This window comes from Adiantum capillus-veneris, chromosome 8, assembly GCF_014529385.1.
Source record: "Adiantum capillus-veneris isolate H3 chromosome 8, ASM1452938v2, whole genome shotgun sequence".
NCBI classification, from domain to species: Eukaryota; Viridiplantae; Streptophyta; class Polypodiopsida; order Polypodiales; family Pteridaceae; genus Adiantum; species Adiantum capillus-veneris.
In genome coordinates, this window is record NC_140938.1 from 59,942,477 (window position 1) to 59,956,980 (window position 14,504).

At 46.1% G+C, this 14,504-nt stretch overlaps 1 protein-coding gene across 11 annotated transcripts in view; it reads right to left on the reverse strand.

Annotated features, from left to right (window-relative positions):
- The window catches only part of LOC147452208 (intraflagellar transport protein 57-like), a 192,707-nt gene that overhangs the window by 100,006 nt on the left and 78,197 nt on the right, over window positions 1-14,504 (reverse strand). For all 11 annotated transcript variants that reach the window (XM_086517987.1, XM_086517988.1, XM_086517984.1 and 8 more), the window contains 2 exons: window positions 14,349-14,405; window positions 6,208-6,251 (listed from right to left, as the gene is read on the reverse strand). In XM_086517987.1, the coding sequence (XP_086374113.1) occupies window positions 6,208-6,251; window positions 14,349-14,405 (101 nt within the window). The remainder of the gene's footprint in view (window positions 1-6,207; window positions 6,252-14,348; window positions 14,406-14,504) is intronic.

The following is a 14,504-nucleotide window of genomic DNA, read 5'->3' on the forward strand; positions in this document are numbered from 1 at the left end:
GTTTGTCTGAGCACTTAGCGCATATACGCACTGTTCTCGAAGTACTGAGAACTGAGAAGCTTTATGCTAAGGCTTCTAAGTGTAAATTCTTTAAGAAAGAGCTTCTGTACTTGGGTCGCATCATTACTCGCGACGGAATTCGCGTGGACCCTGAAAAATTGGATAAAGTGCGAAATTGGCCCATTCTCAAGAATGTACGCCATGTAAAGTCCTTTTTAGGCTTTACTAGATTCTTTCGCAAGTTTATCAAGGATTACTCTAAAGTTGCTGCTCCGCTTACGCAACTATTAAAAGGAGGGGTGAAAGGGCCGAAGACTTCGGGTCCTCATCGTAAAGGTAATCCCCCTGTTGTCTGGAATGAGCGTCTCGACGAGAGCTTTCGAACACTGAAGCACTTGGTGACTATTGCGCCAATATTACACATTGTGGATCCTAGCAAACCGTTTGTGATTGAAAGGGATGCTAGTGATTATGCTATTGGTGCAGCATTATATCAGGATGGACGTCCTCTTGCGTTTGAAGAAACTTTCTGACGCTGAGATGCGTTATCCAACATATGAGAAGTAGAGCTTTACGCTGTAGTCCACGCCCTGAGGAAATGGCGGCACTACTTGTATGGCTCTACGTTTGTTGCATGGACAGATCATCACTCCTTGCGCTATATCTGTGATCAGGGTGATCTCAAAGGCCGGAAGGCTAGATGGGTTGAGCTTATGCAAGAGTTTGACTTTGAGATCCGTATATAGAAAAGGATCCAACAATCGAGTTGCCGATGCGCTCAGCAGGATTCCTGAGGTCAATGCCTTGTCTATGGCTGAAATCTCGACAGATTTCTATCTCTCTCTCCGAGCACTATGTCATTCCGATGGCCATTTTAGCAAGATATGGAACGAGGTCGAAGCGGGGCATGACTCGCATACAAGCTTGGGTGGTCCGGAGACCCAAGTGAATCGTGTTGGAGAGATGAGACAGCGACAATATTCCATCAGAGGTGGACTATTGTTCAGAAATGGTAAAGTCTGCGTGCCGAAAATCGATGAGATTCGACAAAGGATTTTGTGCGAATTCCACGATGTTCCTAGCGTTGGGCACCCAAGCATCCAGAGAACTTTGGCTTTGGTCAAGCGATATTTCTATTGGCCAAGAATGCGCTCTTACATAGAGAGCTATGTGAAGAGATGCGCTCAGTGTCAGGTCAATAAGGCAGAGCGCCTTAGGAAAGCTGGCCTGCTACACTCATTGGAAATTCCAGATGCCAAGTGGCAAAGTATTTCCATGGACTTCATCGTTGGTTTGTCAAATACTAGTCGGGGCAATGACACTATTTGGGTTGTGGTCGATAGACTCACAAAAATGGCAAAGTTTATACCAACAAAGTCGACAGTAAAAAGCCATGAGTTGGCGGTTTTACTTGTCGATCAGCATTATAAGCTGTATGGTCTGCCAGAGGATATCGTCAGTGATCGAGATACTAAGTTCACTAGCCGATTTTGGCGAGATGTGTTTGCTCATCTTCAGACGAAGTTGAGTATGTCGTCTTCTGATCATCCCGAGTCTGACAAACAAACTGAGAGGATGAATCAGACGTTAGAGGACATGTTGAGAGCCTATGTCTCTCATAGGCACTCTGATTGGGAAAGGTATCTCCCACATTTAGAGTTTGCCTATAATAGTAGCAAGCATTCTGCTACTGGATTTAGCCCGCTCATGCTGCTGTGTGGATTCGAGCCTAAATCCCCAATTGCTATTGGATTAGAGAAAGTGAAGGAACGCCAAGCTCGTGATTTCCTGTATGACATGCAAGAAATGCTCGAATTGGCTAAGGATAGTATAAGGACGGCTCGTGATCGAGTCACTACTTATGCTAATCAAAAGAGATCTCCAAGGACTCTAGATGTGGGACAATGGGTCTATCTGAAGATACCCAAGGATTCCAAGACTATGCGAACGGGAAAGCATTATAAGCTTTCAGCTAGATATTGTGGTCCGTTCTTGATCACAAAGAAAATTGGCCAAGTTGCCTACAAACTGGCTCTTCCTTCGGATGTTAGTGTACATCCAGTGTTTCACGTCAGCCGCCTTAGAGTGAAATTGGGCGAAGCCGACGTTGTTGTGCCTATCGAGGAAAATGTATGGGAAGATATGCAAACTGAGTATATTCCTCGAGAACCAGAAGCAGTTTTAGATCATCGTACCCGTCATTCACGTCAAAAGGCTTATGACGAGTACTTAATTAAATGGAAGGGTCAATCTGAAAGGTTTGCTACTTGGGAACCCGTTAGAGCTTTGAAGGCTCAATATTCCCACTTCATTGATGAGAACATCAATGGTTCTTAAGGGGGGAAGTATGTTATGTCCCACTCACAGGAGAGGGGATCTAGCCCAGATGCCGTCGGGATGGGCGTCCAGTGTCCGGGCGGACGTAGTGTGAACACGGCCGGTGTGGCCGGCCATTATTATAAAAGGGAGGCCCAGGCCTCATTTGCAGTTATCGACCCCCACTTGGCACTGGCAGAGTACCAGTGGTTAGCCCGCGAGGCTAGGAGTGCGCGAGGTCACCTCGAGGAGGTGAGGCCGGGTGGTATGGGACGCTCGGTCTTACAGGTGCACACCTACGTCCTCGAACGCTGGCCCCAACACGGGGGAGCTGCCGAATGGTGGCTATGGTCGGGTGGTGCGTCCGACGCGTGTCTGTAGGCGGTTTGTGTAGCCGCGAGATCCATCTCCTCGTTTGTCTCATCGCCCGACCCTGCAGAGCCCACTATCCGACTTGCTCTCTCGCCGGCAGAGCAAGCGAGCCGCAGAGATGGAGCGCCTCCAAGCGACCTCCGTCATCGAGAGGCGTCATGTGTTTGCTTTCCATTGACAGGCATCGCATGTGGACCCATGTGGGTGACAAAGTGACGGGGGAGTTCTTTGAGACAGTGAGTCCCCGGCATGCGCACGCCAGTGTCATCCAATTGAGGAGGCCTGACGGATCAGTTGCCTCAGAGCCAGAGGACATGCGTGCAGTTGCTACTGACTTTTACCGTGACCTGTTGTCAGCAGAGCCTCAGTCACAGCGTCAAGATGCATGCAAAGAGCAGGTTTGGGCACAGATGCCTTGTCTTGTGATTGAGGAGATGCGCCAGAGGGTTGAGCTGCCTCTTCAACTAGAGAAGCTCCACATAGCCCTCAGAGCACTTCCCCGTGGTAGCTGTCCCGGTGAGGATGGTTTGACTCCTAGCTTTTTCTTGGAGTACTGGGACTTGCTTGGCTCGGACCTATGGAGTGCTTGTCAGTACATCTTACACACAGGAGAGATGCCTCACAGCATGAGTGAGGGCAGTGTCTCATTGGATGAGGTTCGGCACTGGCGAACCATCACCATTCTCAACTTAGCCTACAAAATTCTTGCCAACGCTCTGAGTTTGAGGATTCAGCCACTTCTAGAGAGCATTATATATGGGACCCAGACAAGTTTTGTGGAGCGTAGTATCCTTAACAACATCTTTACTTTTTGGGAAGCTTTTGCCTGTGATTCTTCTCCTTGACTTTGAGAAGGCCTATGATAGCGTTGATTGGGACTTTTTGGAGGGCACTCTACACACGATGGGCTTCTCAGATGCTTGGATCAGAGGTGTGCCATCTCTCTACAGACGTGCACACAGTCAGGTGCTTTTGGCAGGAGGTAGAGGAGACCGTTTCCTGCTCACACGTTCAGACAGACACGGCTGCTCTCTTGCCCCCTTCCTCTTTCTGTTCTATGCTTAGGCGATAAGCAGATTTTTGGTTTCACAGCAAGTTGGTCTACGTGGCTTAGCGCTCCCTATTCGGGGCGATGAGCTACTAGATGCTAAGTTTGCAGACGACTCAACTTTGTACTTGGAGGGCCAGGAGGCCAACCTACACAGGTGTGAGCAGGCTCTTGAGATGTTTTGTTGTGCATCACGCACACTGATCAACTGGAGGAAGAGAGTGGCTTTCTCGGTTGGCAGTGCTCGAGCGCCTGAGTGGCTGCCAGGTGAGGGTTTTAGATGGATCCCCCCAGGGACTGTAGTTCGATACTTGGGCTGTCAGGTTGGCTTGGACTTGTCTCTTGAGTGGCAGATTGCTCCCCTCCTTCTATCCAAGAGGAAGTTGTTACATTGGAGCTCGGCACAACTTTCTTTGGAAGGCAGAGTTGTAGTGGCCAACCAGGTGTTGTTGCTACTATGTGGTACATTACGTCTTGGTGGATCTTTTCGAGCTCCTGCATCAGCCAAGTAGAGAGGCTGATCAAGAACTTCCTTTGGTTAGGGCGTGTCACTCAAATAGCCCAGGCCAAAGTGGCCTGGCAGGTCATCACTTTACCTTGTTCTCAGGGGAAGTTGGGGATCATAGACCATGCACAGCAGAGAAGAGCCATTCTTCGGAAGTTTGTTATCAGAGGACTGCTTCCAAGGGAGGAGCCCTGGAAGGAGTTTCTAATTCAGCGGTTAGAGCTAGAGTGCCTCAAGGACGAGGCTCTTGGAGACCTTCCATCAGATGGATTTACACAAAGATGCGTAGAGTTGGCCTGAGCAGGAGACTAGAGGATCAATTTTCTGTGAGCCTGCTTCGCTCTTAGGAGCAGCTACGGAGAGACCTGGAGCAGCACCAATCCACTTGCACAGAGGAGCACCTAAGACAGCCCTTGTTTGGAACCCCATGGTCATCACTCAGAGAGGCCACTTGGTTGGTAGTAGGCCTCATGTTTCTTGGGGTTCCATGGCAGAGGGTCCGGCACGCACTTTAGGTGACTAGCTACAGTTTTCACGTTTGTCAAAGGAGCTTCAGAGCATTCAGCCTACAGGGCATGAGAGGGGTGCAGAGCATGTGTCGGGACATCACAGAGGCAGTACCTACTGAGTGGCTTACACCTCTCGACTCAGCAGCGCCCAGATGGATCGGGACCTTCACGCGACTGGAGATCCTCATCGCAATTCGGGCTTGCTCAAAGACTGTACCCTCCATGTTTTTCGAGCTACAGGGGGACGGTCGATTACACAGTGTCTCAGTAGAGGCCCCACATGTTTCAGAGTGTTGTTTTCAAAGGATCCGAGTTGTGGGCATCTGTGGGAGGACTTGTGTCATAGATCCTGACCCAGCAGCTCTTGAGACAGGCCACTGGAGGCTGAGGGCTTGGGAGAGCTGTCCACTGGCACGAGTGCAGTGTGATCTTGGAGAGTGGTTTTTGAGGGACCCATTCTCCTCAGCCGACCATCCAAGTGTCCCCTTCTTTCAGTACACTATTCGACTCGAACGTCACATACGAGCAGCACGGAGAGAGGCTCGTCCTGCTACAACACCTCATTGGCAGGAACAGCTGAGTTCTTGTCAGCTTTTTGGGCGAGGTTGTGGGATGCAAGACAACCGCGGGGAGTCACATTGTTCCAGTGGCTGGTTGCACATAGAGCTACAGCAGTGGGGAGCTGGCTTGTACATAGTGGCCTCTCGCAGCATGTGCAACTTGTGACCATCCTTTGGAGAGTTAGCGTCACTGTCTTTGGGACTGCCCTATGGCACAGCAGGTGTGGCTTCGGGTCCTTCGGCTGATGCCAACTCTTTCCACAGCAGGGGGGCAGCTGCTTGGTCCACTCTCACGAGCCTTGCATTACAGTTTGAGCTATCCTCCACCAGCAGGATGATAATGATACAAGGGGTCGACCTACACTCCAACTTGCTACAGAGCTTACTCCAAAGGAGTGGTGCAATGAGAGAGAGGTGCGTTGGAGCTCGTCTGTGGCCTGACACTCTGGTTCATCTAGCGGGCCCGCTACTTCTGTATCTTTGAGGCTTGCCTTGTGCCACCAACGGAGACTGTTTGAGATTTTTGGCTGGAGCTGATCCATACTCTCAGTGGATAGTTCGAGAGACTTCAGAGTAGCTCCGACTGCATGCAGGAGCGTATAGAGGCTTCCTTTGACTCTGGCGTCCTGGACGTTTCTTCACCTTGGTCTAGGGTGTGCTCAGATGGCACTACCGTCCACTTGTGTGGCTTTTCCCTCCTCCCATCTCCTGATTTAGCCCTCATTGTACATACGTTGTTTTTTCATTGGGAGAGTCTCCCCTTATAATTGTTGTAGCCCTCTCTAGTAGAGGTGGTTGTAGCCCTATAGGAAGTTTCATTAACTAATAAAAGGATCTTTTTCTCAGGAAAAAAAAAATTATCTAAACTTATATTCAATGCAAAAGAAGGAAACTTACTTTTGTAATTGTGCACAACATGTAGACAAGCCTTCAGACAAGTCCTAAAAATAAAAAACACTTGCAAGTGAGTCCTTTCTGCTTAAAAAACAAACAGAAAAAATTGTCTTTAATAGCCTGAAACAAATTCTCTATCACATATGCAAGTGGCAAGAAATAGAGCCACACACCGCTATATGCAAGCAGCAAAAGAAAAGGCAAACAATCACTCACTTTGGACACCATAGTTATCAAAACCCTAAAAGGGATCCAACTACTACCAACAAGATTCTGTGATGAGACAAGATCCACATGTATAACTTCCTCTAACATCACAAAATATTTTATAGTTTAGTCTCTAGACTAGGTAATGCAAATATACATACTTAAAATTGATTTGATACATGTTTAATGCTTAACTAATGTGTAAGTTGCATGTTGAACACACACTCTCCTCTCTCTTTCTTTTTTTTCCTTTTTTTTCACAAAGAAAGGGCTGATTTCTACTACTTGAAAGAAAAGGACAATGAGCATTTGCAAGAGCTAGACATCGGGCATATGCCCACCCACTGGTATGATCTGACAGCGAAGGCAATGGGTAAACAGATGGGAGAGAGCAGTCGAGGATAAAGATGATAGATAAGAGATAGCTTACATCACCAAGAGACTACAGGAAGCCGCCACAAGGTAAGTAACAAAGAGCTGCACTGGAGTAGACCAGGAGCTATCAGCCCTGATAGAGACCAGTTTGCAAGCATAATACAATTCTTTCAAAGGGGGGATATGTCAGAAGTTGGTGACAAGGCGAACCCAACCCTAGACGACGAGGCCAAGAGGACAAGAAGAACTGCATAAGAACCTGTGTTTGATGTCAATGGAGAAGCTTTGCACTCCCAAGCGCTTTGGCGGTCTTAATATATTGTTCTGGGATTGTATTACTAGAGCTTTTCTTCGACGCTTATCAGTTTGTATACGGCTCTACTTCCCTTGGATGCTCTTTCACAAACCGTTTTGGGCTTTTGGCATTCTCCCGACTTCCTTGCAAAGATTTGCGGTCTTCTTCGTGTGGGTCAGATACTGGGCTTATTGGACCCTGTGGCGTCAACGTAATGGCTATATGTTTCACCGCTCTGATGCAGGTCCTTTTCAGTTTTTCAAGCTCTCCCTGAGGCAATCTTTACGCTTTGCCTTGGATGTTGGTGATATCACCTCGGAAATACATCAGCTCTCATATGAATGTTTTTAGCCATCTGTTTCAAGCAAACACTTCTGTATTCGTTCCTTTGTATATGATCTTTTCTATGGGTTTTCCTCGCATCGAGGTTTCCCACTTGTATCTTAATCCCAAAGATTTACCAAAAAAAGGTGTGTGTGCATGTATGCGTGGGCTATGTAAGGCTGAAAATGTTAAGCTCCAACATTAGGCGGAAATGTACAGGCCTGGCAATAGAGATGGGAAGCAGCAGAGGCCGTAGCAAAGGCGGGAGGCAGTAGCAGAGCACGTTCGAGAAGCATTGCGCAGCAAGTGGTGTAAAACAAGTGGCGAAAACACGGGCTCTATGGCCTATCACACAAAGAATGTACAACAGAGGGATAAAAAGTCAGTGCTATGTAGGTATAAAGGTGGCCTGTATGAGGAATGTAAAAGAAACCACTGGGGGGAGCATAATGCCATGTGACCATGGTATCGATTGAAAAGAATTGAATATTTTGCCTATGTGAGAAGAAAAGAGAGGAGCAGGCTGAAGTATCCCACTGGCTGCAAAGAATATGCAACAGCTCACTCCAAATGGCTATCAAAGTGGTGGATGTAGGAGAAGACTATGACCCTCAATGTGAGCACAACAAGCCTTCCACATGGTCCAAAAAATGATATAGCAGATCGTAGTAAAAACTGTATCTCACTGGTAAAGATCCAACTATCTGTAATCATCTGTAGAGTGTCGGGTCTATATCCCAGTAAAGTAAGCACGAAGACCATATCTGTCGGTGAGCCCTGGAAAAAGGTGTGTTACCCCGAAATTGCAAAAGCTATGCAATTCCCCCCCACATCACGAACTCACCATGTATGCGCACTCTGATCACCAGACAACAAATTGCCCTTCACACTAGCTCAGCATATGGGCAGACCAAGCAGCAGTGCCTCAAAGACTCAAGCTATAAACAACATCTTTGATAAGTCGGATCATGACCATTGACCTCAGTTCAAGTGCCAACATGCAAGCACTATCTTCCACATGAAATAACATATCATGTGACTGATCCTGAGGGTCCACCAAAACTATCGGTGGAAAGTGGGGTAGATGCGTTGATCCTACCATACATTTGACTAACATGGATGGTGAGGCGGGTGTCGTGTCTGCAAGATAAGCCTCCTTCCAAGAGAGACCATGTACTCAAAAAATGTGGTCCCATCGGCCCTGAGAGAAGGCCACTACCACTCACCAGGATCCTAGTCCAGCTAAACTAGGGGCCTTCCCTACCATATGCACATGAAGTGAAAACAGGGTCAACACAAGGGCGCCTCTCTAAAGCACCCACCACTCTTAACAAGCAGCCGATGAGAATCCAATTGCTGATCGAGAGGTACCTCAACCTAAAACTCCAATCTATTGTGATAGCCACAATGGCTAGTCCGTGCAACGCCAAACACTAGAGTCCCTTGCTACACAACAATCGGGTCTCCAATGTTGGGGTCGAGATACGTCCACCAACCTTGACGAGAAGGTAAGACAGTCTATCTCCCAATGTAGCCATGCCAGTCAGCAAGAATAGCCTCATCAATCTCTCTCATACAAGTAGCAACCCCTTCACAAATGGTATAGAATTGACACTGCTGAAATTTGGGGCTTTCGTGACATCGCATCAGCCACCACGTTCTTTTTCCCTTGCACATGCACAATCTGAAAATGGAACATTGACAAGATGTTTGCCCATCGCATGTGTTTCTCGGACAACTTCGTTATGTGAGAAAATATCGCAAGGTTTGATGATCTGTTTGAACTTGCAAGTTCCTTTCAGTCTTCAAAAGTATTCTGATATCATATGCGACTACTCGGCCATTCTGCAGTAATACTGCACCAAGGCTATGGCCACATGCATCACACTAATTTTCGAAAGATCATGCAAAATGATTACCAGATCTGAAGTCAGCTTCTCTTTCAAGTGTTTGAAGGCTAAAATTTCCTTGGCTCTCCACTTGAAAGTAACTCCTTTTCCTTGCAGTACATGGAGTGGAGAAACAATCTCAGCAAAATTTCAGATGAACCTCCTGTAGTAGGAACATAAGCCTAGAAAGCTTTGAATGTCATGTATGGACTTCTAGTCTGGCCATGACCTAATTGCTTCCACTTTAGCGGGATCCATGCGTACCCCATCCTTTGAAACAATGAGTCCAAGGAAGTGAATCTCTTCCAAAAATAATTCACTCTTCTTCGCATTAATGAGTAGCCTGTTCTTGCGTTGTTCTTGCGTAACTCATTGAAAACTGCGGTCAAGTGATCCCTATGCTCCTCTTCGGACTTTGAGTAGACAATCGTGTCATTAAAGAAGGTACCCACGAAGTTTCTATGTGGTCTAAAAATTATGTCCATCATTCTATTAAATGTGGTAGGAGCATTTGTGGGACCAAATGGCATGACAAGAAACTCATAGAGACCAAATGTTGTCTTATGAGCATCTTCTGGCCTAATGGGGATATGGTGGTACCCACTCTTTAGGTCTATCCCTTTAAACAATGACGCTCCCTCAAGCCGATCAAGAATGTCATCTATCCTCGGTATGGGAAACCTGGTCTTGATGGTATTTTTATTCAAGGCACGATAGTCAATGCACATGCGCCATGAACCATCCTTCTTTTGCACTAGGAATACAGACGAACAAAAACGGGATGAACTGGGCTGAATCAGCCCCTTGTCTAAAAGCTCGTTGACCTGACTCATATTCTCTTTCTGCTGGGCTGCACTAACCCTGTACGGTGGTCTATTCGGTGGACTAGAACCTGGCACAAGATCTATGATATGATCCTCAGGTCTCTCAGGAGGTAACTCCCTTGGCAAAGAGTCCGAAAAACGATCACTAAAACCACTCAAAAAAGTTGACTTGTGTTTATCTAAGGTAGACAAATTAGATAAAACTTGAGGTACTTCTTTTGCAAAGATCAAGTACGCAGAAAGATGATTCTTTATTACAGATGAAATAGCAGAAGCAAAACAACTGGAACGGACTCGCCTTTAAACTTTACATCAAGGACATGAGTCTTTCCTCTATGTACAAGGGTAATCTTTTTGTTGTACATATCCACCATAGCATGCAACCTGTAACACCATGGGATACCCAATAACACATCACAGCCCTCAAATGGCATAATATGAAATTATTCCGTATCCACATAGCTCTGAATGTGCAGACGAAGCTTTCCCAAAATGGGAATAACAGGCTCTGAATTACCTGGGCATGTCAAATCTGGGACAAGTCCTGCACTCAGCTTTGGCTTCTTCCCTTTATGATGTAACTTGTCATCCTTATCCTGTGACTTCTTCTGTGTTTGCAACATGTCCTTCCTCTTCACAAATGTAGCATTTCTTGACCTCTCTAAGAGCTTTTCTTTCTTCAAAAGCTTTGCTCTTACATAGGTTTACCCATGCCTGTTTGCATTGTCCCAAACACATTCCCTGGCATATAACCAGTGGAAGGTCCAGCCATCGCTTGAAACACTGACCACCTCCAAAATGTAATAGGTAATGGCAGGGTTGACACATAGCCTGTTCATTACTCCCTTGATCATTCACAAACGGTTCCTGTCCAGCTAAAGCAAGTTGCTTTGGATCATTGGACATCGCTGGTTGCTCAACCGCATGGGCTTTCCCTCGAGCATCACGAGTCCTCTGCGCATTCCTGCAGTGGCTCAGTCATGTCCTGTGTAGAAGGCTGAAAACCCTGTGTCAGAGCCTGAAATTCTTATGTAGGAGCCTATAAGAACTCCTGCATCATTGGGTTGTTAGCCAACTGCTGAAACATGTCCATGCAGCAACGCAGTTGAGCTTTAAACAACCTGTCCTCTTCTTGAAGAGTTGAAGGAACTTTCTCTATGCCATGTGAAGAAGATCCCTCTTCATGTACTTCGTCTCTCTTCTCTGTCATACCGACAAGCTCTGTGTTGCTTTCACCCACAACAATTCACGCTCCACTATTTGAAGAAAAAGTGACTATCCCGTCGATAGAACCATATAATCGGCATCTACCAAGTAGAGGGCGGTACTATTTCAATTACTAGTTAACTTTACACAGAGCACTGTGAAGAAAAGAGAACACAGTTGCGTGCAGGGACTAGAATGTCACTGCGCACACTAGACTGACACCCTGTGGGCCCCAAAAGTTGGCGCCCCTTTCGGTATTTCTTTATTCAATTAACAGTTGACGATTCGTACACTTAGGCCAACACAAAGCCGTTGAATTTCTGTGACAGCTCACCAAAAAGCTCCTAATTGTGAGGGAATTCGTCCTAGACAAGTCTAAACCTGGCGAGGTCTAAAAATGCACGTTTCTGACCTGATTTCGGCAACACAACGGCACAAAAACCCTTGTAGGTCAAAAACACCTGCTATAATTCTCTGTTTTTTTGTTGTCAGGTGCCCAAAACCTTGTACACGCATCCCAAGGCTCTCAGGTTTAGGGTTTCGCACCTATATTGCAAGGGAGCATCAGGGGAGCTCCGTGAGAGCCTTGGGATGCGTGTACAAGGTTTTGGGCACCTGACAACAAAAAAACAGAGCAGACTGTAATTCTATGTTTCGGATCGTTTTTAGCGGAGCGAACACGTCTACGTGCATCCCAAGGGCTCCCGTACGCAATGGGACAGTTCCCCTGTGAATTGGACGAGTTTTCACGTGAGAAAACTCTCCAAACTCGCAATCTTTCGCGATATGGCTGTGCGTACCTGTGGAGAGTTAGCAGTTAGCTAATCCGGTTCTTGTTCAGAAGGCTCTTGCCTTGGCAAACGCGCATAACCCCCAGAATTGTACATATTCATCTGAGTAGCCCAACTAGTGGGGCGTTACCATATGTGCCAAAGGGGAGAGAGATGCCAAAGAGAGGAGAGAGATGCACGAGAGCAAATCATTGCGCTACATGAGAAAGACGAGAAGGCAAGCTTTCCATTAAAGCTGTGGACCTGCACCCACTACTCACACACACACTGTAATTGCTCTTGTGAAGGTCAAATCAACCCCCAGCCTCATTTGGGCGCCTCCTCTTGTTGAGGTGTCCTGCAGGTTGCTCTCCTTCTGCCAAGTGTCCAGTCTGGCCCTTTGAGTTAATTCTCTAGTTCCCACTCACTTATAAAGTTGTAGGTGACTTTCCAAGTGACCCAGAGTTCATTTGGGGCACACAAGTTTCTATACTCATCAAAATTCATTGCTAGCTAGCCCGACCAGTCCCTGACTGACCGACCTAGACTCTCGATGTGAGAAACCTGTTCGGCCATAGCCGTTTTACACTGGCCATGCAATGTCCACTTGCACCTATTCAAGGGTTCCGGGGAAAACAAGTAAAAATAAAAATAAATAAAAATATGTAGTACATATTTAGAGAAGGCAACAGGAAAAATACACCTCCTGGTGACCGCATATGTGAGGGTATATCACAAAAAGACCACATATGCCATATGTGTCATCATGTGGAGTCAGAAGAGAACTATAAATGTCGTCATGTTGTTTATAATTAGATTCAAGGAAGATACCATTGCCTTTTTCGTGAAGAGTTTGGACTATTGTGCCAGATCATGAGCTTTGAGGATCAGAGGTGTCTTAAGCTCTTTTTATTGGAATCACAGAGAGAATTTCTTGAGGTACAAGAGAGCAACAAGCTTGATGCTACCGACACAGAGAACGCTTACAGGCTTTTTCAGTGCTAGCACTACAGCTTCAAGAGGTTCTGCGTACTCATCCACCACTGACTCACCCTCTCATAGACGCCTCTAGAGGAGTCATGGGGGACAAGAACATTGCCATTCGTAGACAACAACTTCCACAACCATGAGTACCTCACTTATAGCTTCCTCAACACCAACAGATTAGAGCCATCGTTGTTCGCATTCAAAGGACTACTGCACTGCGAAGTAATGGCCTCTTTCTCCTAAGGCAACCCTTCATGGAGATAGCGGATTGAGGAGAGACGACTACTACAACTTGCCAGTTGTAGCCTATAGCTTTAAAGTCTTCTCTTTCATATTTTAGCAAGGATTTCCATTAGAATTATGCTTTCCTTTCTTGTAGCACTTTATGATGAGAGAGAGTGTCGTCAATTATACCTTATTCTGGTCTCATGGGCCATTTCAACCTTTGAAAGACGTTAATATATCTTTCTTTCTCTCTCATGTTGTTGTACACCACCCAACATATAGATATGCATAAAGCACCATACAATTTAGAGCTCTATCCACAGCCCTCTTTCACCCTCACCTTCGTACATATATCAGCATAGCCACTTTATCAATTTTGTTGCATCTTGTGACATCTAGAAGATTCGAACACTTGTATATGGTATTGTCGCCTAGATCGGGTTTTTTTGGCCTGTACAAGAAATTAATCGAATCTCTTTCTTTTTTCTTCCTTTTTTCCTTCCAGCTTTACCTACCTTCCTTTGTACACATATACGCACATCTGTAGCCACTTTATGGTTGATTTTGTTGTATCCTATGATATATAGACGATATGAATGCTTGTATATGATTTTGTCTTCTAGTTCAGTTCTCTCTGGCCTGTACAAGAAATCGATCAAATCTCTTTCTTTCTTCCTTCCTCCCTACCTAGCTTCCTTACTTTGAATCTTTCTGTCTCTTTTTATGGAAGAAACATAGCTAAATGATCCCTGGATGCATTAATGAGCCTCTCACTATGAGGGAGTACGAGATCTGGGGGTCATCAAAGTGGCATGTAAAATGAATGGATGAACCACTATGGAGGAGAATAGTGCCAAGATATCCTGCCCTTTGCAAGGCTCAAAATTAAATGATTGTTTACCAAAGGGATTGCATGGTACACTACTATAGACCATCCCAGCGACAGACCACAAGGAAGTTCATCATTCAGAGTGCCACAAGGACCTAAACCAGTAGACAACATTTATCACTACGTGATTTTACAAAAAAGTAGACCACTTACACAATGCAGCTGTTGGGCCTCATTCAGATGTGTACGCCAATCTTTTCCATCACTTCCCTGCGAAGAGTTACATACAGGTTGATGTTTGGGGAGATTCGGAAACACTCTTTCGGGAAATGAAATTGAAAACAGTATCTGCTTTATATATAGAGCCAC